General features: G+C 40.8%; 1 protein-coding gene across 5 annotated transcripts in view; it reads right to left on the bottom strand.

The window, feature by feature from the left end:
- SRGAP1 (SLIT-ROBO Rho GTPase activating protein 1) overlaps window positions 1-27,891 on the bottom strand; it is a 126,077-nt gene that overhangs the window by 48,893 nt on the left and 49,293 nt on the right. For 3 of the 5 annotated variants that reach the window (XM_077338686.1, XM_077338684.1, XM_077338685.1), the window contains exons 2-4: window positions 9,771-9,966; window positions 8,117-8,279; window positions 345-407 (exon numbers count right to left, since the gene is read on the bottom strand). In XM_077338686.1, the coding sequence (XP_077194801.1) occupies window positions 345-407; window positions 8,117-8,279; window positions 9,771-9,966 (422 nt within the window). Of the gene's footprint in view, window positions 1-344; window positions 408-8,116; window positions 8,280-9,770; window positions 9,967-12,641; window positions 12,698-14,704; window positions 14,851-27,891 lie in introns of those variants that run through there. The other 2 variants (XM_077338688.1, XM_077338687.1) reach the window with 2 other exon arrangements.

The following is a 27,891-nucleotide window of genomic DNA, read 5'->3' as shown; positions in this document are numbered from 1 at the left end:
CAAATTTAATAAGTATATCCTCTAATCCCTCATCCAAATCATATATTCATATATATAAATAAATACATAAAGACAAGTAGCAGAATAGTATGTATAACTAGACAAGTCAATAAACATTTAAATTTTCAACACAATTGTTGAAAGTGATCAGAAACTTCTATAAGAATCTGTAAAGTTAAAAAAAATCTTCTGAGGTTAAAGCAACAGACTTAATAGAACTTTGCCTCCAAACTAAAACATAGTATAGTACTATAACATCTTGACTTGATTAAAATATATAAATGCCTAAAAATGAATTTTCAATGAACAATTTTTGTAACAAAATTCAAATCCAATATGCTTACCGTATAAAGCTCATTAAGAACCCTCATTAAATCCTCATGAAGCTGAAATGCAATTTCTTTGCTCTGTAATTAAAAATAAATTATTAGCAAGAGTCACTTAAAACTAGTGCTGAACAAATAAGAGGGAGGAAGTTTTAGGAGTGTTTATATCCCCCTGTAAACGGGAAAGAAAGAATGCATGGAACAATAAAATACACACTTGCCTTTTGTGGATTTGTGACTTGCAGTTTCACTTATTTGCAGTCTGTGATCTGATCAAATGATGTGGTCTCCATCATTACATTTTGCAAAAATATGGTTGCTTTGCTACTGGGAGGCAGCAAAACTGTCTCCCAGTATTTGTGGATTCTGTCATTTGTGGTAATCCTAGATATTGTATATATGGATAATATAATTGTATTTTTATCATTACTGCAGAATTCAGTTTGGTTTTTTTTCCAGACAGGAAAAATACATGTTTGCAAATTAGCCAAAACACACTCATTTTAGCCACTAAATATGGGGGTGTGGATTTCACTCTTGTCTATAAAACCTTTTATATTTCCAGTAATGTCAGAAGCAGTTCTCAGATGTTCTGTACTGCTGGTCCAAATAAAGGTTCTTTTCATCTTTCATTTACATTTCTTAACTTTACAAAGTTAAATCAGCCCAATAGATATATGTATACAGGGTATATGAAAGTGTGGCAGAAGTGACTGAACAGGAGACAGCAAGAATGAAGGAGAAAAAGCAAATCCTATCACAGCCAAGAATTTGTGGACATCCACAAAAGGACAGGAGACTGAATGAAGGCTATTGAAAATAGTTTGTTGTATGTTGACTATCAAACTATTCACCATTTCTGTGACAGAACCTCCAGGACATTAATTTATATCCTCCAGGACATTAATTTATATGGGAGGGAGGGGGGGGGGTTGAGCTGCCATTCTTGCCATGCCGGCAATATTGGCAATGTTATTATTGTTTTATGGGGTTTTAATGGGGAATTGCGATATTGTTACCCGCCACGAGCCGCAAGGGAGTGGCGGGCTATAAATCTAATAATAATAATAATAATAATAATAATAATAATAATAATAATAATAATAATCCTGCCTTTTTTCCCAATGGAGATCCAAAGTGGCTTATATTTTTCTTTCCTCCATTTTATCCTCAGACCAACCATTTGAAATAGATTAGGCTTAGAGGGCCCACAATGAGCTTCTGTAGCAGAGTAAGGATTCAAACTGAGTTTTCCCAGATCCTAGCCCAATATTTTAATCCGTATAACGACATTGGCTCTTGCCAAGGTGGTCGCCAAATTTGGAATGGAAAATTCCTGGAAATACCTGGGTGCTAAAGCTTGGGAAGAGGGGAGAAGAGCTCTGCAGAGGTGATATGCCATAAAGAACCTGCATTTATATGTTTTTCCTTCTGTACTTATACAATTTCATCAATGAATTTAGAGGCCTAATAGAGAAAGGGCTAATAGAACCTCTTTAGAAGAGATGAAACAATCATGTTAAATTATGGACAACTTGGTATTATACCAATTATATTCCCTCTAGTATGTTTTCCAAGAGTTTATATTAGTTTATTAATTTTAAAAAGTTTTTAAATGGCATTATAATACATCTTCCCACAACACTAGTTGGTGTGCTTTATTAAAGCACTGAGAAATTTAAATGTGTAGTACGGGTTTTGCTCATGAAAAATACAAATTGCTACTTTGTGTAAATCCTTGTGAATATGGTAAGCCTTTAGCATACCACGTCCTTCCATTCACACTACCAATTATTTGTTGTTGATGTTAGCCATAAGCAAAAAGGGAAGGAGTAAGATGCTGTGATGCCTATTTTATGAGCACTACTTTGAAAACCCATAAAGATTAATTACCACATGCCAACCGTTTTCTGCTACAATGGGATCTAAAGCCATTTATACTGTATTAGCTTCCATTGCACATGTAGCATTTCAGATCTTTATAGTAATGGATGACAGTCTCTCCACACACACAAGAAATTAGGGACTTGCAGCCAAAGAATCAGTGCTTTATTCCTTGGTTTGCTTTTCTAAATATCTCTTCCTCTCCACTCTTTCACACTGCATATGTCATACAATCTTCTCTCTCTCCTTAAATGTTCTGTAAAAATTTCCATGAAAACTTCCAGGCATCTGAGAACCCTTGCACAGATTATCAGCATTTGCTAACTGACCCTTTAATGCTTAGAATGTTTATGAGTATTCTATGACTTTGCAACAATTCAGTCAACATCAGAGAGTATTAGTGACAAACAGGCAGTCTGTAGCAGAAGACCAATATAATGAAGAAAAACAAAATAATGCTGTAAAATTTTAATCTGAGTACACTGATAAGGTTTAGCCTAACTGGCAGGAGGCACTGAGTATGATAAAGAATGTTACGATGATGTTTCTCAACAAAGAATGTGAATATTTCTCAGCGGAAACTAAACAGGAGAGTTTCTTGATGGCTCTCTGGAAGAATTCCCAAGGGCTTAAAGATTCCTGAGGGTGTATCCTATCATTCTCCAAGGAGCCTTTTTCTAGTCTGCAGAGCTTTCCTTGAACGTTAGTAGCTCTTCCATTGAAAAAATGACCACTTAAACTGGAGAAAGACCTCATAGGCTGCAGGAAGGTTTCAAACTTTGCTCAGTTGAGTGGTAGGATCCACTCACAGTGTAGCCCTGTGCAGTTACTCCATTCTAAGGCTATTGGCTTCAATGGGCTTAGACTGAAGTGACTTTGCAAAGGATTGCAATGCCAGTGATCTCTCCCAGAGGAGACAAAGATGTGTGGTTAGGAACAGCAGTTTGTGCTTAGAACTGAAACTGAGAAGTAGACTAAAAGCAGCAGACAGGTAGCTGAAGGAGAAATAATTCCACAAACAAGGTCTCTCTATTTGGATCTGATGCATACATTATAGCAGTGATCCCCAGCCCCCGGTCCGGAGACCGGTCCTGGTCCGTGGATCAGTTGGTACCGGGCCGCAGCTCTGTCTAAGAAGTTAGGTGCTTCAGCCTAGCAACGTCGACCCAACTTTGCAGAAGTCCAGGTCACAAAGCTCCCCTTCTCCATTCCTGCTCTAACTAGGACTCCCTCATCTCATGTCCAGGAGCGCCTTATTCCCAGGGCAACCCACAAAAATCCACGGCAACGAGGTCCCTGCCAAGTGCCTTCAGTGACCATGGTGAAAAGAAACAGAGGCCAGCTTGCTCCCCCGTCCTTCTCGTCCTTTTGCCCAATCAAAAGAACCGTAGTGGCCGCCAGCTAAGCCCGCTTCTCCGGCGCCATCCAATAACAGGTCCTCTAGTAGATTACCCCTCGGGCCTCAGTAAAATTGTCAAGCGTTGATTGGTCCCCAGTGATAAAAAGGTTGGGGACCACTGCATTATAGCCCTTTGGGAGTAGCACTTCCCTAATAAATATTATGGGATACTACTTCCAGCCATATGCAAGCATTAAAAACGTGACCTCTTTTCAGAGACAGGTATCTGATGAAGGAAGCTTAGATTCTTGCATGCTTAATCCCTAGAAATTTTGTTGGTCCTTAAGCTGCTACTGGGCTTACATCTTGCTCTTCTGCTACAGCAGGGATCCTCAACCTGTGGTCCTCCAGCTGTTCATGGACTGCAATTCCCATGGGCTCATGGGAATTGTAGTCCATGAACATCTGGAAGACCACAGGTTGAGGATCCCTGTGCTACAGAACACAGCTGCTCACCTGAAACCAACCTATTTTAGAACACAATTGTGACTCTGACATCTGAAATGAAATTATTTTTATTTCTCAGTAATTATTTAAAATTTGGAAAGAAACAAAGGGATGTTAAAAAACACTAGCTTTCTTTTTCTATCTGCCCAATGGGTAAGTCTGCCAGCACCCAGTAAAGGTAAAAGGTAAAGGTATCCCCTGTGCAAGCACCGAGTCATGTCTGACCCTTGGGGTGACGCCCTCCAGTGTTTTCATGGCAGACTCAATACGGGGTGGTTTGCCAGTGCCTTCCCCAGTCATTACCGTTTACCCCCCAGCAAGCTGGGTACTCATTTTACCGACCTCGGAAGGATGGAAGGCTGAGTCAACCTTGAGCCGGCTGCTGGGATTGAACTCCCAGCCTCATGGGCAAAGCTTACAGACAGCTGCCTTACTACTCTGCGCCACAAGAGGCTCGCCAGCACCCAGTACTCCTGAAAAATAAAGTCCAGTTCCAAGCAAATCCAATCACAGTCAGAAAGATCGATACCATTTCTTATCACTAGGAGCTGGATGGCAGCAGATGAGTCAGGAGATGCTGGGTCAGCACCATGAAGGCATGTGGTTGGCTGATGACAGGCTTTGTTCTGCTATGTGTTAATGAAATCAGTAGCCCTTTGTCAGGGGCTACTAACCCATCAGCAGCTGCCACACACTTGTATGTTAATACACAGCTGCATACATCGGCCTTTGTCTCCTGCCAACAAATAGGTGCAACATCATCTCTGCCAGGAAAAGCCATGGACTGCATCTTACTTCAACAGCTGCTGAGGAGATACCCCAAAGCAGTACTAAATCCAGGTACCTGACGGAATCTAGTAGCTGACATAAGAAGATTTTTGTTCAAGACTATATAACATTCAAACTTTAAGCAATGAGTTTACTGTGGATTGGTCTCTGAAACTATTATGATACCTTTCACTGTTGGATAGTACAGGCTGCCTTGATAGGCTTCTGTATGATATCTCTCCAACTGGTTATATGCAACAGGTATAATTCAATACACACTGTTCCAGAGCTCAGAAGAACATGTATTTTTTCTCTCATTTTCTTTTTCTAGATCTGTTCTAGTGCTCTCTCAACACTGAAGTCAGGCTCCTGGGTCCAGTAACTAGAAAGAAACCCCACCTATAGTGGCTGATTTTAAAGGCTATTTAATTCTATACTGCATCTGAATCAACCTTCTGGAGTTGGTCCATGATGTAAAAGCATAAGGACAAATGATCTTATGTCTCAGTGAACTTTCAAATGATCCAGACACTTTCATGACACTTCAAAAACCCAATGCCAGTGTTTTTAGTTAAATAGTATTTCTGGCTAAAAGAAATGTTTACTCTGTGAATCTTACTCCAGGAAGAGGGACAATTTTAATCTTATTATTATTATTATTATTATTATTATTATTATTATTATTATTATTATTATTATTATTATTATTATTATTATTATTATTAGATTTATTTCCCGCCTCTCCCGATAGGCTCGAGGCGGGTCACAACAACTAATCCCATTAAAATATCAATCTACTAACTAACATGGCAGCTAAAAATCCCATCCCTCCCCCAATTATTAAGAGGTGAAGAGGAAAGGATAGGGGAGTAGCGTACATTCCAACTCCTAGGGAGGGAGCGATGTCCCTGATTTGCTGACCCCAGCCTCAACCATAGACCTGGTGGAAGAGTCTTTCTTTTTAAAAAAAACATTTATCACCAACATGGAGTTAAAAGAGTGAGTGTGGTAAACATATTAATTGAAAGAAGTGCTTATTCTAATTAAATTAAAATGTGAAAGGATTACATAGCAGTTTTTATCTCCCTCACTAAGCAACAACTTTAGATGTTTTAACAGGAAAATAGGCAGTATTGCTATTCTGCAATTTCACTTCCTATCTGATTTTTAAAATGTACCAATGTGATCATTTTGCTATTAGAATGTAATAATAAAATATGGAATTTATAGTGCAGACAATATTTAAATTTAACTGTATACCATATAGATGAATAGACGGTACTCTGTGTGTGTGTGGGGGGGGGGGTTATGATTGAGTCTCTGACAGCTGGATAGAGGAAAACCCAGTGGAAATACCCAATCAGCTTTTGTTCTGTACAAAAATGGAAAGCCAAAAATATCTTTAAAAACTAGGTTACGGATAAATGACTGATGGACATGCCATCATCTAAAAATACTTTTTCGGTTCACAGAAAACAGAATATAAAAGGCAACAAAATAATTCAACACTGTAAGGCACACCAGGCTTTGACCCTACAGAAAGTTTGTAAGAAACATAATTTGCAGATAACTATTATAGCCCCTAAAAGAGCCTCTTGTGGCACAGAGTGGTAAGACAGGAGACATGCAGTCTGAAGCTCTGCCCATGAGGCTGGGAGTTCGATCCCAGCAGCCAGCTCAAGGTTGACTCAGCCTTCCATCCTTCCGAGGTCGGTAAAATGAGTACCCAGCTTGCTGGGGGGTAAATGGTAATGACTGGGGAAGGCATTGGCAAACCACCCTGTATTGAGTCTGCCATGAAAACACTAGAGGGCATCACCCCAAGGGTCAGACATGACCCAGTGCTTGCACAGGGGATACCTTTACCTTTACCTTTACCTTTATTATAGCCCCTAAGAACATCACAGAAATAACAATTCTATTGCAGTGTGAAAATTTCTTACATTTATCTCTGCCCTTAATTTTGTGTACATATGGTTACACACACTACACAAATATATGGATACACACATATATATAGCTGCAGTGAAGCACAGAATTTAGGGTCTCAGTTCTGGGTCCAAATCCTACAGCAGTTTATCTACTATGTTCTGACAGATAAGTGCAGCAAGACTCACAGACCCTGCTGAAAGTCCTGTGCCAAAGACTTTACTGAAGAAGAAGAGTCTCACACAGACTCCCTGCGTAGCATTCTGAAGGTCATTAGAATGGACTTGTCAAGCTGTATAGGATGATTTGCTAGGGGCAGTGTATCAATTGTTGTTGTTGCTGTTGTTAGGTGCGAAGTCGTGTCCGACCCATCGCGAGCCCATGGACAATGATCCTCCAGGCCTTCCTGTCCTCTACCATTCCCTGGAGTCCATTTAAATTCACACTGACTGCTTCACAGCATCAATATACTGGCAAAACCCATATGCATTCTACCGTATCGGTATGTTTTTAGTTTAAGGACCTTGGCATTCTGGGATCTTCGTACGCAGCTTGCTAGAAGACACGGTTTAGAAGAAGACATAAACTGTGTTCAGTCTGTGATAAGGGACATGTTGACATCGTGGCCAGCCTTGTTATGACCTGTGCACTCTGCTCCACTTTCCTCTCAGCCCCCCAGAGGGGCATGATGGAATATTGCTACCTGAACTGAACTGTTTTCATTGGAAGGTATTATCAGTAATTGTGTCAGAGTGGACAACTCAGATGTGACATAGTTGGGGTGGGATTTTCACACCTGTATAACGTTTTACTTATTAGGGTTGAAAGGCACACTGATATGGGTGAATTCCTGGTGTCTCGCTAATCGTGTTGTAGCTTAAATAAAATTTGTTTCAAGGATTAAAACAAAATACTGGCAAAACTCAATTGCAAGAGGACTTAAAAGGTAATTGGGATAGAGTATAAGATGTCAAATAACAGACATTTCCCTTTAATTTAATTTTCTAAATTCTGTGCCATGAGCAAAATTCCTGGTGTTGAATAACAGGATACTCTTCTACTTTTGTAACTTACATTTATTAACTTTTTTTGACCTGTTGAAAGGTAATATAGTATACCTTGCATCAGATATTGTATTTCATTTACTCACCCTTTATTTAGAAGAGTGAAGTTCTTGAAATCCCCATCACAAAAAAGCACTTTCCTCTCTACATTTATGGTAGGAAATGTCACAAGGGACTTAGTAATAATGCTGAAGTTGGATGTTATTACATTACCCAGTCTCCTACAGAATATTCATTTAAAATTTATGCCTTTTAGTCACTTTCATCTCAATATGAAATCTGAGAAATCTAGGTAGTACCTTCTTGAACATCCTGGTGGAATCTTCACTTATCTGCATAAAGCGCATGATGACGTTGTTCAAGTAGATATCACTCAAAGTTGCATGGTCTTTACTTTCTCGTCTCACTTGGTTGAGGAGCAAATACCAACAGTTTACTGGCGATAGTAGATTCTGATCTTTCCTAGCAAACATGGATATTTTTCGATTTAATGATTTCCTGGTGCTTGTTTAAATTATATATTACTGCTAACAATCAGGATGTTTAAAGAATAACAAAAGGGGATATCCTTTCAATTCTAATTCCCTTTAGTGGATAATATGTTTTAAACTAAACTAAAATAAATATCTCAGATTAACATGGAGTTTCCGTGTGCAACCTTCTGCATGTTGCTAGTAATAATGCCCAAAACATAAACATGCAGCATTTATAGATTATATATATAACAATTCACATTGTTGTAGTCTCCATTATATCCACACAGGAAGTGAACAACAATAGAGAATAAGGACCTGGCCAGATGGCGAGCCCTGGAGTTTCCAGTTTGGAGCTGTAGCATACAACTGGAAGAATAGGAAGTATCTTAGGAAGACAGGACATCCCAATACTCATGGGGGGAAGCAAAGCTGTATAGACTGGAAAGACAAATGTAAGCACAAGGTGATGCAACAAACAGATGTATGTTGTGTCATGCCTCAGCTTTCTACACTTAAATTACATAACATCACCTCCTTCATGCAAGCGTCCCTTCAAACATTACAGTAGAAGAACCAGCATGAAGTAGCCACACATCCACTTGTTAATGCATTTTATAAAGCTTAAGTTGTTCTGCACTTTCTCTTTGTCAGCAACAGAAACTACTAAAGATGGCCCAAATGTCCTGTGATTTTGAAAGTGCTGAAACAAAGTCTACTCTCTTCTTCCTAAAATAAAGTTATCTGGGAATATCCAGGGTTATTGTGCTGCAAGAAGAATCTACGTTTCTAGAGCAATGAGTCTAGTTGAACTTTAGAAGTTATTTTTAGACAAATCCTAAATGTGCTGGAGTCCATATAGGAAAAAAATAGTTCAAACTATTACTGCAGTAGCTCTTTGAAACCAATCTTTAAAATGTCTCAGAAATTAACTGAAAATATTGTATGTACAGCACTGATCAATAAGTATTTGATTGGCTTTAAAAAGCTAGGTAATAGACGCCAGGCATTTTTTTTTTTGGGGGGGGGGACAGGTTATGTGCATTCTTTCTTGTTTTAAAGTGTGCTTGTTTTTAAATTGTGACTTGTACGCCACCTTGAGCCACAAAGAAAGGCAGGATATAAATATTTAAATAAGTGAATAAAGAAGAAGCCTTTCCAGTGTTCCAGTGAACTAAATTAAACACAGACACCTGCATTAAGCAAGCATCTTTTTGTAACAGATTGGCTGAAGAGCTTGTTTGGATCCTGCTGTATAACACAATATTAGAGATGCCTGGATTCTCGTAATGCAACTTGCAGCATAAGTCTCATAGTTATTTTATTAAAATCAGAACCGAGGAGTGGCTTTTAGAGCTATCGATAATAAAATAATAAGGGTTTTTGTTGTGATTTCATTCTGCATTTTTAATAGTGTGCCAACCTGAACTTCTATAAAATATAGCTTTTAAAACAAAAGGCATAAGAAATGTTAGCTTACTTATATTGCTGATGGTCCTTGGTGCTTCTTGTTTTTGCCATGAACCTTTCTGCTAATTTCTCTAGATTCCGAGAGTATTCAGTCTCTATTTCTGCTTTCTTACGGAAGAAATCCTGTAGGTCTTGAAGAAGTTGAACCCTCATCTCAGTCTGCTGTTCTAGACATTTCTGTTGTTCTATCAGCTGAGCTCGAATCTCTGTAAAGGAGAAATACACAACAGGGCAAGCTGATAAAGCTGGTCAACACAACCATTTCTGAACACAGAAGACCATTTAGAATATTTCGTGTTCTCAAATAAGGCAGCCTATATTAACTGGCAATGGACAAAGGAACTCACATTGGATTGGCATTCAGAAAATCCCATGGTCGTGGGTCAAAAGAGAAGATAAAAAATATAACAAATACATTGTGATGCCATGAAGCCAAGAATAGGAAGTCCGGCTTGATCAAGCTGATGCAAAGATCCAACTAGATATTATACATGAATGCAGCACAGCCATGTTCCATGTCTTTATCCTTTTTATGTCTAATACAAACATTATAACATTGCTTTACAGCAATTGTTAGAAGGCAGTGGGGTGAGGCTTGCAATAATGTCAGGTCACACATTGTTTCTGCTATAAGAAACAGAGGGGTAAGACACACAGAGGGGTGCCTCACATGATGTCAAATGCAAATGAAACATGCTCAGTAGCGATGCTTGCTAGGCTAGCTGTTTTATCTAGAGGGATAAAAGGCACACTTGATATTCTGGGATATGGTTTCCTGCCAGCTGGCGCACACACACATGGACATCTGGTAACTTTTATTTACTGGTCATATTACTGTAATGCTGGAGTACTAAGTACTTCTCAGATTATGAGACGACCTAAAATAAAACTATTTGGAGTTCTGTTGTCATAAAAAATTTGGTTGCATTTCTTTTCAAAGACAGATGAAACACAACAGGCAACAATCCCCAGTTAAAACCTATGACTCCAAGTACTGAACATTTATACTCCCCCCACCCCAAATATCAGCCCAACATTAACACTGAAAACACGATAATTTTGCATAATATGTTCATCACACTGGAAAGTTAGAAAATAACAAGGATTTATCAGTAGCAAATAGTTACTTATAAGGCTGCATTTCAGAAGCTATTCTATAACAGCAAGAAGAAGAAATTAGTTTGGAACATTTCTGTGTAGGGCAGGAGTCACCAACCTTTTCTTTGATGAGAGGGACATTTGAATTAAAGCAATATATATCTTGAGGTCCCTCTACTACAGCATACCAATTTTTTTTTCTATTCAAGAAACAGAATGTGGAAAAGGGAAAACTGGAAAAGAAGCCATCAGCTAAGCAAGACAGACAAAAGTCGTATGAAATAAAAACTTTTAAAAGAAGACAAGCCAAGAAGAGATCTTTTTGTCAGCCTTTGGGAAATACATGAGCTATTTTGCAACAGCTGATATCTCTAAAAAAATCTTGCTACAACAATTTTCCATTTAGACAACAGTCGCTACAGTCTGTCAGATCCTCAACAGCCTTCACTAAATTCAACTGGATTGTCTGGAGTAAGCAAGGTACTGTGGTATAGAATGCTTTTCAAGCATTAGAGAAATCTGGCTTGTAATAGTGGATGTGGAATTGCTTGGTGAAACACTCTCATATAACCTCAGTGGAATTTTAAACAATACCACGCATAGGGGCAGCAAAATTTTGGTCGTTAATCATACTTCAATTTTTACCTAAGCCTGTAATCAGTATTATGTTGAAATTAAAGTGCTAGACTAGGATCCAGGAGCATATGTACAGATCCCTGCTTTCCATGGAAACTTTTAGGAGACTTTAAGCCAGTCATACGCCCCCATTCCAAATTGCCTCCCAGGACTGCTGTTGTGAGGATAAAACAGAGACAGGGAGAGGGATGTTGTAAGCTACTTTGGGCCTCCATATGGGGATAATATCAGGGTATATGTATCTAAATAAATAATCAGTAAGTGCATAATTCTCTCTCAAGTATCTGCACTTGCAAAGAACATGCCATACTGTTTTATTTTAAAGATACTTCTCCTGATCACTGGCTTTGCAATCACATTGAGCTCTTCGTATTTAGGCTAGGATCTAATGGGGCTCTTTTGCATGATCTGCTATAAGTACACCGATCTCTCTCCATGTTAAGAAAAAAACACTAGCAATGCCTTTCCTTTTAATAGTTCTTGCACCAAATATCTAATCTTCTTTTGAGCTGTTTGGGTTCTGCAGGACACCTACTGAAAGATGAACAATGGAGGAAAAGCACATATGTTGCACATATGTTTAAAAGCCGAACACGCCCCATTCTGGTTTCTTCCAACCATGGAAAAGGAAGCAGGGTTTCAACGTATGTAAAAGCTCCCTTACAATGAGAAACACTCAAGAAGTATGAAACTGATTCTAAGGATGCTGGTTTAAGAATGTTATGAACTCCACTGGGCTTCTATCTGCCAGAAGGCTTCTCAAACATTGGATAACTTCAAATGAAAATAAAATAAAAACAAATGCTCAGAATTTCTGGACATAACCTAATGACCTGTGAATGTGATCTCTTTATAGAATGTGTCTCTCCCCTTTCCCCCTACATTCCTAAAATACTATCCCTAGGGAACTTCGGGCAGGGTGGGGTGGGTACAAGGAACTGCATGTTAAGGGAAAGTGACAAAAACCACCCTCTCTCCTCTTTGGAAATCTCTGCCCCACTAGTAGCTAACCTGCACAATATCCCAGTATGTTTGTGGAGGCTTCTCTCTTATCAGGAGAAGAATTTCAGGTGCGCAGTAAACTGCAGAAGTAACTAGTGTAAATCCATTTTGAGAATCTATTCAGTGTATGGTTCATTGGACCTACCCCATTGTGTTCCATCCAGAAATGAAGACTGAAGACCAAAAGGGAAACAATGGATGCTGAAATAAAAATCAATATTACCAAAGCTGGAACTTTAAAATGTACATGTAAGATGAATAAAGTTCTGCCCCAGTGAAGTAAGTTTACTTTAACTTGTAAATGTTGAATGTTGTGTTTCTCTCTTTCAAAACATAGTAAAGCCTCCTTGTAATTAATTAGGTACTCTTTGTGAAGTTGAGAAAAATAAAAAAACATAGTTTGGAGGTGCTCTTTCAAATCAGTAGTTCCATTATTAAAAGATGTTTGCAGAAAGCGACTAAGTTTAGGCATTTTTTTGGTCTTGTAAACTATGATTCAGATAAAACGGAGGAGAGGAGAATGATAGATCCTGCTCTGGGTCCCCATTCAGAAGAAATGCAGGGTCTAAATGAAGTAAATAAATAATATTGGGGACCTTCTATAGAAATGCAGGCTTTCTTTTCTTCAATTCATGCAAATTCTCTTTCTTTTCTTATCTGTAGCTTGCGGTGATATCTAGAACTGGGTAAACAATGACCAATGGGACAACATCTTGGTTCATTCTTGTACAGTCTGGATATTCCAAGAAACCATTAGTTGAATTCAACCAGCTGTTCTGCTGGGGAAAAATGAAGGATGCGGCACTCATCATCACTCAAAAAGTCAATGCTGAGATGGGATGGGGACTGTAATATGGAGCTAAGCTCAGTGGAACTGGCTAAATCCAACACTATATTGTGTCCAACAGGAAAGAAGAAAGTACTGGAAGAAGAAAGCAGTAAGTATGTAAGCCTGCATATAATACAAACTCTCTGGTCAGTCTTAAGCTTTTCAACAGAAGATTTACAACAGCTATAAGTTCACATATGCCTGTTTTTCACTGTGTGAGTGAATCTTGATGAGTGGTGAGTGATGCAACTTGAATTCTACAGAACTTTCATATCATACCCTAAAATGCAGCATTTTTCAGTGGAGACAACTGACACATTCAGCATTAAGTGATAAAAACCTGCCTGCCTGCCAACAGTTTCATGTTACTTTGTGGGATGCTGTTATGTGGCTTAGTTTTCTGAATCAATTCTGTTCTGACTTCTGCCAGGCAGTTCCTTTTACACAGTCCCTCTAGGCTGTTACTTTAGAAGACCGGTTGCTCAGAAGGTGCTGAAGAACTTGTTTACTGCTTGCAGTGGATCTGGAAGAAGATATTCCTGTGGGAATATCAAGATGTGCTTTGAGAGACACACACTGGAGTAGTAATTCTAATATTTCCTTTGCTTTCTTTTCCCTACACCTGCCTCTCAAAGATGCTTTTTTAACAAAATAGGCATGTTTTAACATAGGATGCAAGTTAACAGCAAGCTGAATAAGGCGTTTGTTAAATGTTACTTGTGCTGTTTTTCTGTCTTGACAAGTTGTGTACGTGTGTTTAAACTGCTGAAATCACAACATCAAAACCACATTTCTAAGGGTAAATACCAAGCCTCTACTAATTATCCTGGAGCTTGTGCTCTAGAATTATGCTCATCTGTACCATGACAATTGTATTTTCATCAACAAGTCTGCAAGTCCTATGAGTATTCTCATCCCTTAATACCTTAAGAACAACAGCAACTTGCTGTAGCAGGAATGTTTATACAATAATTACAGAGCACTGAGGCAAAGAACTAGTCCACCTGATGCATTGTGCAGGCTGACAGACTGAAATAAACACAAATATAAGGAAGGGGGCATCTGCAGGCTGATACACTCTGATAGCAATTTTCTGTGCTGCTTGAATGATCTTTCAAAATCATATGAAGTAGTTAATTGCCTGCCAAAAATGTGGCAGTATAACTGAAAGCAGTCTAGGCTGATGTACCTTTTGCCTCCACTAACCTGGTATTTCATATATTTATGTAAGTGTGTGTGTGTGTGTGTGTATGTGTGTGCATGTGAAAAGTGTACTAATTAAACTGTCAAATTCAGATGACGCAGTTGCACTGATTCACAGATTGGGCAACATAGAAACATTAGCTAGATGAAGAATAGTACCATATGTATTCACTTACATGCAGTTGCAGTTTTTAACCTGTAGTGAACGATGAACAAGAAGGGGGCAGGAAAATTGAATCCAGATACATCTGAGTAAGATGGTGAACTTGCAGCGTTTGGCCAGTTCCAGAACTATACTTTGCCTAAGCAAGCAGCCTCTAGCGAAGGGTGGTTGGTATTCATCTGGTGGCAAGCCTTCAACCCTTTCACCTGGCAACTATCAATCAAGCCTTTGTAATAACTGGCATAACAAACTTCAGAACCTGGAATACATTAATAAGTCAGATACCATTCCTGAGGGCTTGAATAAGACTTCTCAGTTGCTTTTTTCACTATAAAAGGTGTCTTGCTTGGCTGTTTATTGCATTCATCATGCATTTACCATTCCTGCACTCAATTATGCTGTTATCTGCATTTCTTACCTTGTTCGCTTGGAGTTTCAATCTATTTCTCTCTCTCTCTCTCTCTCTCTCTCTCTCTCTCTCTCACAGACAACCACACACAATTTTTGGCCCATTTCATTCATTTTTATATTGAAAAGCAGGCTATTTGCTAGTAAAAGACTTTCCAAAATAAACCAGTTATTTTCTGAAGTTCCACAGCACTTTTCACTTCTACAGGCTATGGCAAGCCACCTTCTGAGTTAACTCTGGATTTCTGAATTAACTCTGGATTTCTGAAACACACCTATCAACTAGATCCTGGCAAATACAAACCAACACCGTTGTCTAGACTGTATTAAGATGCTGTTCACTAAGGTACACTAAGAGTGCCAGAAGACTCCATGTGGCTACAGGAACCTTTGTTTTTTGTTCTTGCCCATTTGTAATCATAGCTGATGGTCATTTGGCTGCCTGCACTCAAACACATCTGAATGGATGGCATTCTGCCTGCTGACAAGTTGGTAGGCATGAAACATCACAGTGGTAATGCTGAGTAACATTTTGAGAACTATCTCTCCTGCAGAAAATGGCCATCTGTGCCAGCAATTAAGTGCTGGCACTACATCTGTCCTTCATGTTGATCACACAGTATAGTCTGTCTTCTGTGCTTTGGCTGGTAAGATCTGGGAGCCTGAGGTCAAAACTAAGGGAAGGAACATAATCTTTTCTTACATTAGTTAACCCTGTCTGATTTACATATGTTATTGTCTAAATGATATTCTTTGTTGGGGTTGACTCCTGCAAATGTTTTGTTTAGAGGCTAAGCAGCATCTATACCCAGGAGACTTTTTTTTCTCTATCACTAAAAATCAAACTGAAGTAAGAGTATATAAGAATTTACTCAAATGTAAGACTAGGGCTTTTCTCCTAAGTATGCCATCAAACACATATACCCTGCCCTGAATCAGAATCAGAATTTATTTTCTTAATAGCCCAAGACCAGTCATACAAAAAACATACAGGATATGAGATACAGCATAAAATATTACATACATCGGTAAAACCCCATTAATTAAAATATGATTTATATTATTTACCTAGGTATAAATAACATATGTTATTACCTAGGTATTATTATTATTATTATTATTATTTATTTTATTTGTATGACCGCCGCTCTCGGAAACCGGCTCGCAGCGGTTCACAACATTTTAATACAGATACAATATATTAACCATTAAAATTCCCCATTAAAACCCCATTAAAACAATGACTAAGTCACAATGATGGCGATTAAAACTATTCCCGTACAGGCCCACTGGATGAGCAGAAGGGAACGGAGGATAATTGGGCATAGGATGGAACACTCTGGGGAACCAGGTCAGTTTAGTACTGGCCTCCCCCCTCCGGGGAGAGGGGTCCGATCTTAGCCCCGGGCCATCACCCGGCCTTAGACAAACGCCTGGCGGAAGAGCTCCGTTTTGCAGGCTCTGCGGAACTCAGAGAGCTCCGACAGGGCCTGCAGCTCTTCAGGGAGCTCATTCCACCAGGTAGGGGCCAGGACTGAAAAGGCCCTGGCCCTTGTCGAGGCCAGGCGTGCCTCCCGGGGTCCTGGGATCATCAGCAGATTCTTACCCGCAGAGCGAAGTGCCCTGCGGGGGGCATAAGGAGATAGGCGGTCCCTCAAGTATGCAGGACCCAAGCCGCGTATAGTCTTAAAGGTTAATACCAAAACCTTGAACCTGATCCGGAAACAAACTGGCAACCAGTGCAGCTGCTTCAGCAGAGGCTGAACATGGGACCTCCAAGATGATTTAGTGAGGACCCGTGCAGCTGCATTCTGTACCAGCTGTAACTTCCGGGTTAGAGACAAGGGTAGGCCCGCGAAGAGCGAGTTACAGAAGTCTAATCTAGAAGTAACCGTTGCATGGATCACAGTGGCCAGGTGTTCCGGGGGCAGGTAGGGCGCTAGTAGCCGAGCTTGGCGTAGATGGAGAAACGCCGTCCGGGCTACCTTAGTGACCTGGGCCTCCATGGAAAGTGAGGCATCCAGAATCACTCCCAAATTCCTGGCTTGGGGCACAGATGACAATTGTACCCCGTCCAGGCAGGGAAGACGCGCTTCCTGTTCCTGCTCCCTTCGGCCTAGCCAAAGGACCTCCGTCTTAGAGGGGTTGAGTCTCAGGCGGCTCTTCCTGATCCATCCAGCCACTGCTTCCAAACAACTGGCGAATTTTTCTGGGGGGAGATCTGGCCGGCCATCCATCAAGAGATAGAGCTGGGTATCATCAGCGTACTGGTGACACCCAAGCCCATAACTCCGTACCAGCTGAGCCAGGGGACGCATATAGATGTTAAATAACGTGGGGGAGAGCACCGCTCCCTGTGGCACCCCACATGGGAGTGCAAAGGCGTCGGATAACTCCTCCCCCACAGCGACCCTCTGTGATCTGTTCTCTAGAAAGGAGGATAGCCATTTAAGAGCCACCCTTCCAATCCCAGTATCAGCGAGGCGGTGAACCAAGAGCTCGTGGTCAACCACATCAAATGCGGCTGACAGGTCTAATAGCACGAGAATGGCCGACCCGCCCCGGTCCAGCTGGCGCCGGAGATCATCTGTCAGGGCGACCAGCACAGTCTCCACCCCATGGCCAGGACGGAAGCCAGACTGGTATGGATCAAGGGCCGAAGTTTCCTCCAAAAATGCTAGGAGCTGGTCCGCGGCGGCCCTCTCAACCACCTTGCCCAGGAATGCAAGATGCGATACCGGGCGGTAGCTGGCGGGGTCCCGCGGATTCAGCGATGGTTTTTTCAGAAGAGGGCGAACCACTGCCTCCTTGAGCCGCTGAGGGAATTCTCCCGATGTAAGGGAGAGGTTTATAATCTCCCTCAGGGGAACACCTATCCGTGGGTCGCTGATCTTAAGCAACCACGACGGACAGGGATCAAGGGGGCAAGTGGTCGCCCTCACCGACCCTAGCAATTTGTCCACTTCGGATAAAGAGAGCCGCCTGAAGCCATCAAACCTGATCCCCCGTAACGGCCACGGAGCTTCTAGTTCACGAACTGTATCAACTGTGGCAGTAAGGTCACGACGGAGCGACAAGATCTTATCTGCAAAATAGCTCGCAAAAGCCTCGCAGCCTAGTTCCAATTGACTACTATTTTGATGCCCTCCTTCGAGGGCAGTAAGGGTCCGAACTATCCTAAATAATTGGGCTGGGCGAGAGCTAGCGGACGCGATTTCCGCAGCAAAGTAGTCACACTTTGCCGCTTTCACCGCCATCTCATACGCCCTCATAAGCGTGCGATGAGATGTTCTTGTAGCTTCGTTGCGGGTCTTCCGCCACACTCGCTCTAGCCGTCTCACCTCCCTCTTCCTCTCCAGAAGCTCCGCGGTAAACCACGGGGCCTGCTTGAGGCGAGGGCGGAGAGGGCGCTCAGGAGCTATCTCGTCAATGGCGGCCAACAGGCGGGACTGCCAGTCCTCCACCAAGGCCTCCAACGAGACACCGGAGGGCATCGGGTCCCGCAGAGCATTCAGGAATCCTTCGGATTCCATAAGTCTCCGTGGGCGGACTAAAATGCGTCCGTCACCCAAACAGGGGAGGGGTGGCATCCGTAGGCGAGCCTTCAGGGTATGGTGGTCAGACCACGGAACGATGTTGTTAGCCACCAGATCGATCTCAACACCAGCACCAAAGATCAGATCCAGGGTGTGGCCAGCCTGATGAGTGGGACCAGCAACAAATTGCGAGAACCCCAGTGTCGCCATGGCCGACACCAGGTCCAGGCCAAGTCCTGGAGCCGACGAATCCGCATGGACATTAAAGTCCCCCAAAATTAATAATTTGGGGAACTGCAATGTCCAGGCGGCCGCCGCCTCCAGCAGGCCCAGCAGGGCATCGGGCGGGGCAGTGGGTGAACGGTACACCGCCCAGATGGCCACGTTCTCGACCGATTCCCACGTCAGGCCGACACATTCAACTCCTGGGATCGATGGTGCTGGGAGAGTATAACTGTGTTTAAGTCATTCTTCCCAAAGCTTCACTGCCAGGCAGCAAAACTTGGCCACCTTCATCAGGAGAAATAAGGACTACCAAACTACAGACAATTGGTGAAAGGAGATCTTAAAAAGCAAAATAATGTGTCTAGGGAACCTGTCGAAACCTATGTCTCTGAATAGCTTAGCTGAATTGCAGCAGAGACTAGCAAACCCACAAGAGCTGCCAAGATGTAGCTAACACCTTGCTCTCAATTGTGTGTTGCTTTAGGAGGAATATTTTATCCCCCCACCTCTGCTCCCTGGCACTCCTCTTGTGCTCTGAGAGTTCTAAAAGTAGAAAAGAAAATGACATCAATAACTCTCCTTCAAATGACTCCTTTCTTTGTAGCACTGTTGGAAATACCAAGCACTTAAGAATATTTGACCAGAGCATTTTGGAAGACAATCTTCCCTTCTTCCCCTGTTGTGAGCCCTACATTCACTTACTTTTATTCAGATAGATATTTAGCATATTTTGCTACTGATTCTTTTCTCTCTAATGGCTACACGCTAAAAGCGCAACCCTATTACAGTCTGTGACTACTGATTTCTGTGGGCTTAGACTGAAGTAATTCTTCCTTGGATTACACTGTAAATTTTGTAATTAACATTCACTGTCAAAGACAATCAAAGTAAAGGAGTAGAGATAACCTAATTTTGAATAAAAGCTCTCAATGACAGGACAACCATGCTAGGCATAAAATAAATGATAAATAAAGTGTTAAACTGGTAGATCAGTGTGTCATCAGTTCTATGTTTCCCTCCAAAAATATTGTTTCAATTAATGACAATACTTTATATCTTGGAGCAATTCTGATTGTATATAATGAGACTTAGTACGTCTGAGTAAACCCATACAGGATTTGATGGAATAACAGTGATATTAAACAAGGTTGCTTTTCTTTTAACAGTGGGGTAATTTCTTCTGTATCACCTGAAATACACCTCAGTGAAACAATCCAAAACAGAAAATTGAGATAAGCACAAAGAACCAGGGAACATTAGCTGCATCACTTTGTTTAAACACTACATTGAAGTACCTTATTACATCATGAGCAAAGCTCCAAGAATGAATGAGGGCACAAAGATAAGAAACATCAGAAACAACACGATAATCAATCATGCCATCAAAGGCTTGTGCTTATCTTCTAACACTGTATATGTCATTAAATGCCAACAATGCCTTTCCATTCTCTACATAGCACAAACAGGTCAAACTCTCCATCAAAGAATAAATGGACACAAATCTGACATCAAGAATCAGAAGAAGAAGAGCCCAAGTTCACCCAAGTGGCTGCAAGCGAAGGAGCGGGGAATCAAACCCAGCCTGCCAGATTAGGAGTTGATGCTCTTAATCATTATACCATGCTGGCTCTGATAAACCTGTAGCAGAATCTTCAGTCTTCCAGGACATTCAATGGGAGACTGTTCTATTACAAAGGAACTCCAAGAACTCCAAGTGGTGTAATTTTATAACATTCTCCCTGAGGGTGTAGTTTTATAACATTTACTTAGTGGTATACTTTTTTTTTGGTGTATGTGTTCATGCATATACCCTGCCATCTTTAAAATTAAGGATCATTGTATTTCCCACATGACAAAAGCACGGGAGTGCAGTTTAAAATTTCATATGGAGAGGCTCTGTATGCACTTTCAAACAGAAACAATCCAGACACTTAATTTATAAACATTATTTTACTAATAGTGGAAAATCATGCACCTGTGGGTATTGTGGGATCAAGTTTGCAAAGGTTCTTGTTTTAGGACAGCCTACCCTTCACTTGTTTCTTTCCCCTCCAGCATTCTTGCCCATGGAATGACTTTCATCATGCTTTTGAGTTCATTAACTCTACTAAAGGCCTAATACAATTACCTGTACTAAAATCTGATATAAACATATGGCAATGGACTTCCTTGGCCCCCTACAGCAAAAGGAATTCCAGGAGGATACTGATCAAGATAGGTAGTCACGTTAGTCTGTGTGTAGCAATTGAGAAGAGCAAGAGTTCACTAGCACCTTAGACTAATAAACTTTGTGGTTTGAAGAAGTGAGCAGTGACTAATGAAAGTTCAAACCCGACCACAAATTTTGTTAGTCTTTAAGGTACTACTAGACTCTTACTCTTTTCTAGTGATAAGAAGACATGGTCACTTCCCTATAAGGTCCCCATCACCTTCACCCCATCTACCAACTCTTGCCTGCAGGCTAATATTGTTGAATATGGATAAGGCTCTCGTAGATTTCTCCATCATTTGAAAAAGAAAGTTGGTAGACAGGAAGGTCAGGAAGTTGTGTGGCTGAGAATGCTTAACAGAATTTGTGTCTCAGCACACTTCAGGGAAGTTTAAATCACCCAAAACTACAATTTATGTTGCTTGGATACATGGTGAAGCTGCTCAAGGAAGGCGGACTTGAACCAAAATCTGTGGTAGATTCCAACCACAATACTTGTTGCCCTTCCTTCCCTTATCTTCATCCAAATACTTTCCCCTGGACTGTCACCAGTTGTCTCAAGTAGCGATCCCCAACCTGTGGGCCACATGTGGTCCTTCGACTAATTGGAGGTGGGCCGCGAAGGACGCCTTCTCCCCCCCCCCGGCCCTTTACTTCATCCCCCCGGCCCTTTACAACACACTTCGGGTGTCATTGTCTTTCATCACTCCCAGATGGGACTATCTCGTTGCAGAGAAACAAGCTCAGGGTTCCCATTGATTTGTCATTGTCATGAGTTAAAATTTCCATGAAAATAAAATGTTCCTTATGTTCATTGTTGTGGCATGTCTGTATCTTATTTTGAAGGGATGTTTAAACATTACCATAGCGATCAGAGAGCGTTAGGGCAGTGGTTGAGAGTAGAGGAGTAAACTACCCCCCCCCAGTAAAAGGCGTTGAGTAAAACACCTCAGTAAAAGGCGTTGAGTGGTCCCCGGCGTTGAGTGGTCCCCGGTGATAAAAAGGTTGGGGACCACTGGTCTCAAGCATTTCCTGACAAGCAAACCCTATCCTTAAATACAGTACCACTCTGCGTCTTCTTTGACTCTTTCCATTTTTCTTATATAAGTCTGTATGTGTTCAGTACAACAGTAGTTACTATAACACTAACGAGTGGTTTATATATAACAGTTGTTGACTGTTAGAGTTATAGAGCAAGTAACAATTGCAGTGGAAAGTAAGTGTAATGCTAGGGATAAAAATTCTGATAGTGTAATCTTGATACTCTCAGAGAAAAAAGATTTAAGCACAACATTTAGAATCCAGTAAAATACTAACTTATGATCTGGATTACTTTTGTTTTAAATGAGATAGTTTTCTTTAAAAAAAACATCTCAATAACTACAGCAGTAAATCAGAACTGCATCTTATATTTTAAAATCTCAGGTTTATAAATCTGCACATTCTTCCAAAATTATAAAATACTGCATATTTTGTCAGCCTTAATCTATATTTGAAATATTGTTTCTGAGCTAGAATGTCAAGTTCTTAGTTTCAATCTTAACTTGTGAGGCAAGTCTGAACAGATCAAAAAAGCACTAGCTGTTGAAAGAAGGAATCACTTTGATTACTGTTGAAAAGATTCTTAATTTGAATTTCCCATTGCTAGAGGGTTTAAATTGGATTGAGGAGTCTGTTTAATTAAATTTAGCTTTAATTGTTATAAAGGAAGGAGTGGATGGCCCTCTTGGGGTTCCTGCTAGTGGCAGATATTGAAAAAATAATTATCATTGATAGCCTGAGATTTTGTGTCAATGAATGTGCAAAGTACATGTCTGTTAGCTAATCTTCTACTTGCTCCACCAAATGCCTGGAACCAGAGACCTAAATAACAAGCATGCTATTACTATAATTATATTTTTATTTCTAGGCCACCCCTCCCAACCAAGAGTCTTGGGGTGGCTAACAACAGTTAAAAGTTCATACAAAGGATAAAACCATGTTCATTTAAAACAAATGACAAAAACAAACAAAAGAAAAACATCACTAAAACCTGGGGACAGATGGATCAGCATTTCAACCCAGGCCTAAATGAGAAGAGAGGTGGTGGCAGTGGGACCCATTCAGGTATCAGTAAGTGTAAGCTTTGGCCTTATGCCTAGTGGAAGAGTGCCATTTTGGAACTTTGACAGTTTTGAAAGGACACAGATCTCAGCTGGCAACTCATTCCACCAGGTTGGAGCCAGGGCCAAAAAGGCCTCAGCTCTGCTTAAGGCCAGGCACACTTCTTTGGGGCTGGTGATCATCAACAAGTTGGTGCTAGCAGAGTAGAGCACTGTTGGTCTTTTGGTCCACTAGTGATCACTCTTGAACAATCAAAATACTACGAACATTTGCAACGGTGATGTATATTGAGATTCATTCACATCAGCGGGTCTTATTACAAGGGGTCTTATTTTCAGATACATCAAAATGAAAGTCATCTGTAATTGTGCACTTTGGTAACCAGGCCTGCTGAAATGGCAGGATTATCATAAAATAAATACCACTAATTATTGTTGTACTATATGTGACAAAGGTCCAGCTAAGCATCATATGGCCAAGAAAGATAAACATGGTTAGTTAACCTAGTTCCTACTATTAAAATATCAAATATTTTAATCTACCGATAGAATTTAGATTAAGAATTTCACTCAACCAACATTCACAACCTTCTTATCAGACAACCAACCAGAGTTTTACAAACAGAAAGAAAATTGAATATTGGCCAACAGTGCACATTAACAGGTAACATAATTCTATAATAGAAGTTACATGGATGTCATTGTAATTACTGTTGTGGAAGGCCACCCTCCTGTAGGCTTTAGTTACCTACTACAGTGGTGGCAGGAAGGGGGATAGGTTACAAATCTAAGCCTATGAATTTCCCAGCTTATCCAGCAAATTTCTTGGCATCTAGGGGGGATGTGAACTTGAGTATTCCTATACTAATTCACCACTGTAACTACCATATTACACTGACTCAATAACTTAAAGGTAAAGGTATCCCCTGTGCAAGCACTGGGTCATGTATGACCCTTGGGGTGACACTCTCTAGCATTTTCACGGCAGACTCAATATGGGGTGGCTTGCCAGTGCCTTCCCCAGTCATTGCCAGTGCCTTCCCCAGCTGGGTACTCATTTTACCGACCTCGGAAGGATGGAAGGCTGATTCAACCTTGAGCCGGCTGCTGGGATTGAACTCCCAGCCTCATGGGCAGAGCTTTCAGGCTGCATGTCTGCTGCCTTACCACTCTGCGCCACAAGAGGCTCTAATTATTACACTAACCATATTACATTGGCTCAATAACTTAAGTGTATTACTATTAACTTTTTCTAGTATATGAATATGTTCAAGAACATAGGGTCCAGGACAGATCTCTGAGACGCTCCATTCATTACTCCTCTCCAAGAAGATGACAAACCATTTACTAACACCCTTTGGATGTGATCTATCAGCCAGTTCTCGATTCACCTAACTAATAGGATCCATACTGCATTTTACCAACTTTTCAATAAGACTATCATGTGAAACCTTATAAAAAGCCTTACTGAATTCAAGGTAAACAATGTCCTCTTTAGAAAAAAAGTGCCACCTTTTGGTGAGGGGTAGGGCAACAGATCTGGTATTTCATCCTTCATGTCCAGCCACTATTTTATCTACAGAATAAATTCACTCCCATCCTAGCACAGATTCTTGATTCTTTGCAGAGTTATTGGAAAGTCAGCACTATGGAATTCAGGGTGATATAAATTCCAACATAAAATAACATGGGATGGTCCCATGCAAGATCATAGCAGATCTGTTTAGGATTGCTTTCAGAATTCTGAAATAAATGTCAGTCTTTTAAACTGCCATAAGACTTTTATTTTTTCTGCAAAACAATAAACATGGCCAACTGGAATTTATTTTAACATGATTTGGTAAACAATAAACATCCTGTGCAAATAAACCAACCAAATGAATTATTCTGAAATTGTTGAAATAGCTTCCATTTTGAAATACTATAATGGTTAATTTGGCTGCCTAAATAATCATTCGATTAAGAGCAAAGCGGAGAACTAAACTTAGCTGACTGATTTCCTTATGCAGACCCCACAGAATTTTCATTCTCTCTTATAGCTTTAGAACAGCAAACTGAACACCATCTCCCAACTAATGTCAAGTGAGAAGAGCCCCTCAAAATAAGGCAATCATTTTAGTGCTTGGGACTGAAAGTACTTATAAACCTGTCATCACTCTTGGGCATTTCTTGATCTTTTCCATCTGCATTTTTAGTAGAATGATTTGTTCACAAAACCAAGGAAGCAACGTCTTTGTTTTTTAAACTGTCATTCACCCTATGTTTAATCATTCCAAAGTGCTCTGCCATATCTCAGGCACCTAGGCTGAGTATTTGCACTTGTTCTTCCCTTAACACTGCAAAGGGGAGAACGCAACCAGGGAGCTGCTTACTTAGAATGCCACGTTTTTCCTTTCTGGCTGGCTGAAATCCAACTACTGTGACTTTTGTAAATTACCATCTTCATCACTCTAACAACTATTTGTTTTACCATTATGTCATTTATTTAGAAAGGCAGTGACCGCCTACAGCAGGGGCGAATGCTGGCAGGGGCTCATGGGAATTGTAGTCCATGGACATCTGGAGGGCCGCAGTTTGACTACCCATGACCTACAGGTTCCGTTCACTGTTTCCCCCTCCCCCATAAAATCCTAATACGGCAGCAAAAAAGCACAAGAGATCCATTTGATTCAGGACAAAAGCTTGGGAATATCATGATTAGAAGCAGGGGTAGTCAAACTGTGGCCCTCCAGATGTCCATGGACTACAATTCCCATGAGCCCCTGCCAGCGCTGGCAAGGGCTCATGGGAATTGTAGTCCATGGACATCTGGAGGGCCGCAGTTTGACTACCGCTGATTAGAAGGCTGGGAGTACAAAGTCTCAAAAATATAGTACATGCTGGTTCAGTGGATAAAGCATTAAAGGTAATTTGAGAACCAGCTTGATATTTTTAGTATTTATTTATTTATATTTATATACCGCCCTCCCCAAAGGCTCAGGGCAGTTCACATAAAACAGAAACAATACCGGTAACTTATTTTTGCAATACTAGAGTGATAACAACAAACACAGAACAGTAGAGAAATATAAAGGTATCCCCTGTGCAAGCACCGGGTCATGTCTGACCCTTGGGGTGAGGCCCTCTAGCGTTTTCATGGCAGACTCAATACGGGGTGGTTTGCCAGTGCCTTCCCCAGTCATTACCGTTTACCCCCCAGCAAGCTGGGTACTCCTTTTACCGACCTCGGAAGGATGGAAGGCTGAGTCAACCTTGAGCCGATTGCTGGGATTGAACTCCCAGCCTCATGGGCAAAGCTTTCAGACGGCTGCCTTACCACTCTGGGCCACAAGAGGCTCTGTAGAGAAATATAGAGAACATTAAATTAACGCTTACTGATAGCCCAATGGGTTAGGTCGAATTGTACTGGTTAAGAGTAGTAGTCTCTATCTGAAGAGCCAGGTTTGAGTCCCCACTTCCCCATATGCAACCAGCTGGGTGACCTTGAGTCTCAGTTGTCTCAGAGCTCTCTCAGCCTCACCTACCTCACAGAGTATGTGTTATGGGGAGAGAAAGGATAGGTGATTGTAAGCCACTTTGAGACTCCCTCGGGTAGTAAAAAGCAGAGTTCAAAAACCTAACTCTTCTTCATTTATTAGGCTCAGTTGTAGCTAAGAAATGGCCTTTTAAAGTAATGACTGTCTGACAAATCTAGCCTCAGAAATGCCACAGCCCTTTCTATTAAACTATTTTTTATATATAGAAGATAACTGCTTTCATCTGAAGTGAGCTTGAGAAGTTATCCAATGATTCTGACTGAATGTATATCTGTTGAAGATGAAAGGATTAACAATGAAAGAGAAAGTGAGATGTTTTGATCAGTGGAGTATAAAGAGAACTGCAATACTACTACACTCCACTGAATTTATACCACCTGAAACCTGATTTACAATTTATGCAATCAGTATAAAGACAGGATTCCAACTACGGCTGGGATCCACCCTTCTAAAGAAAGATATGCCAGTATCAGGGAGTCTCACCAGTTGCAGCACAAGTTACGTGGTGCTGGCCTAACCCTGCTGCTGCTGCAAGATTCAAAAACTGCCATCATCCCCACTAGTGCAACAAAGAGGCATAACAACATAGCAAGTTAAACTGCTGAATATCTCAGAAGGTCTCTTGCCAACTCTTCCTGCTCTCTAACAATACAGCCATGATGGAGGATAAAATTCTGATTTACCCATCATAGCATACCAGTATCAGTAGGTTAGACATCCCAACATCAAGACATGTGGTATGAGGTCATGCATTTTGCTCCTCTGACAGGAAAAGTACAGCTGCCACCGCCACCGAACTCATGGGGGAGTGCCCGCTGCTGCCGAACTCACTGTGGATGTATCAGCGGTATATGTCTCCTGATAAATTGGGCAAGATGTATAAAAACACTTCGAATAAACACCAGAAATGTGAGAAAAACATAGGAACTTTTTATCATATGTGGTGGATTTACAAAAGAGCCATTTTTAAAAATACAAATATAGTCTTTAATGCAGATGATCCTGAATATTCAGATACTGTTGCTTTTATCAGAAGCTTTTATCCTGGGTTTGATAGATAAGCAAACTGAAAATAACTGTGGAACTTTGTTTTTATATATGGTAACAGTGAGATTATTGTACATAAAAACTGGAATACCTACAGTAGAGAACTGAATGATGATGATGCTGGAATTTACAGAAAT

Source organism: Paroedura picta, chromosome 5 (assembly GCF_049243985.1).
Source record: "Paroedura picta isolate Pp20150507F chromosome 5, Ppicta_v3.0, whole genome shotgun sequence".
Lineage (NCBI taxonomy): Eukaryota > Metazoa > Chordata > Lepidosauria > Squamata > Gekkonidae > Paroedura > Paroedura picta.
This window is presented reverse-complemented; position numbering and strand designations above follow the sequence as displayed.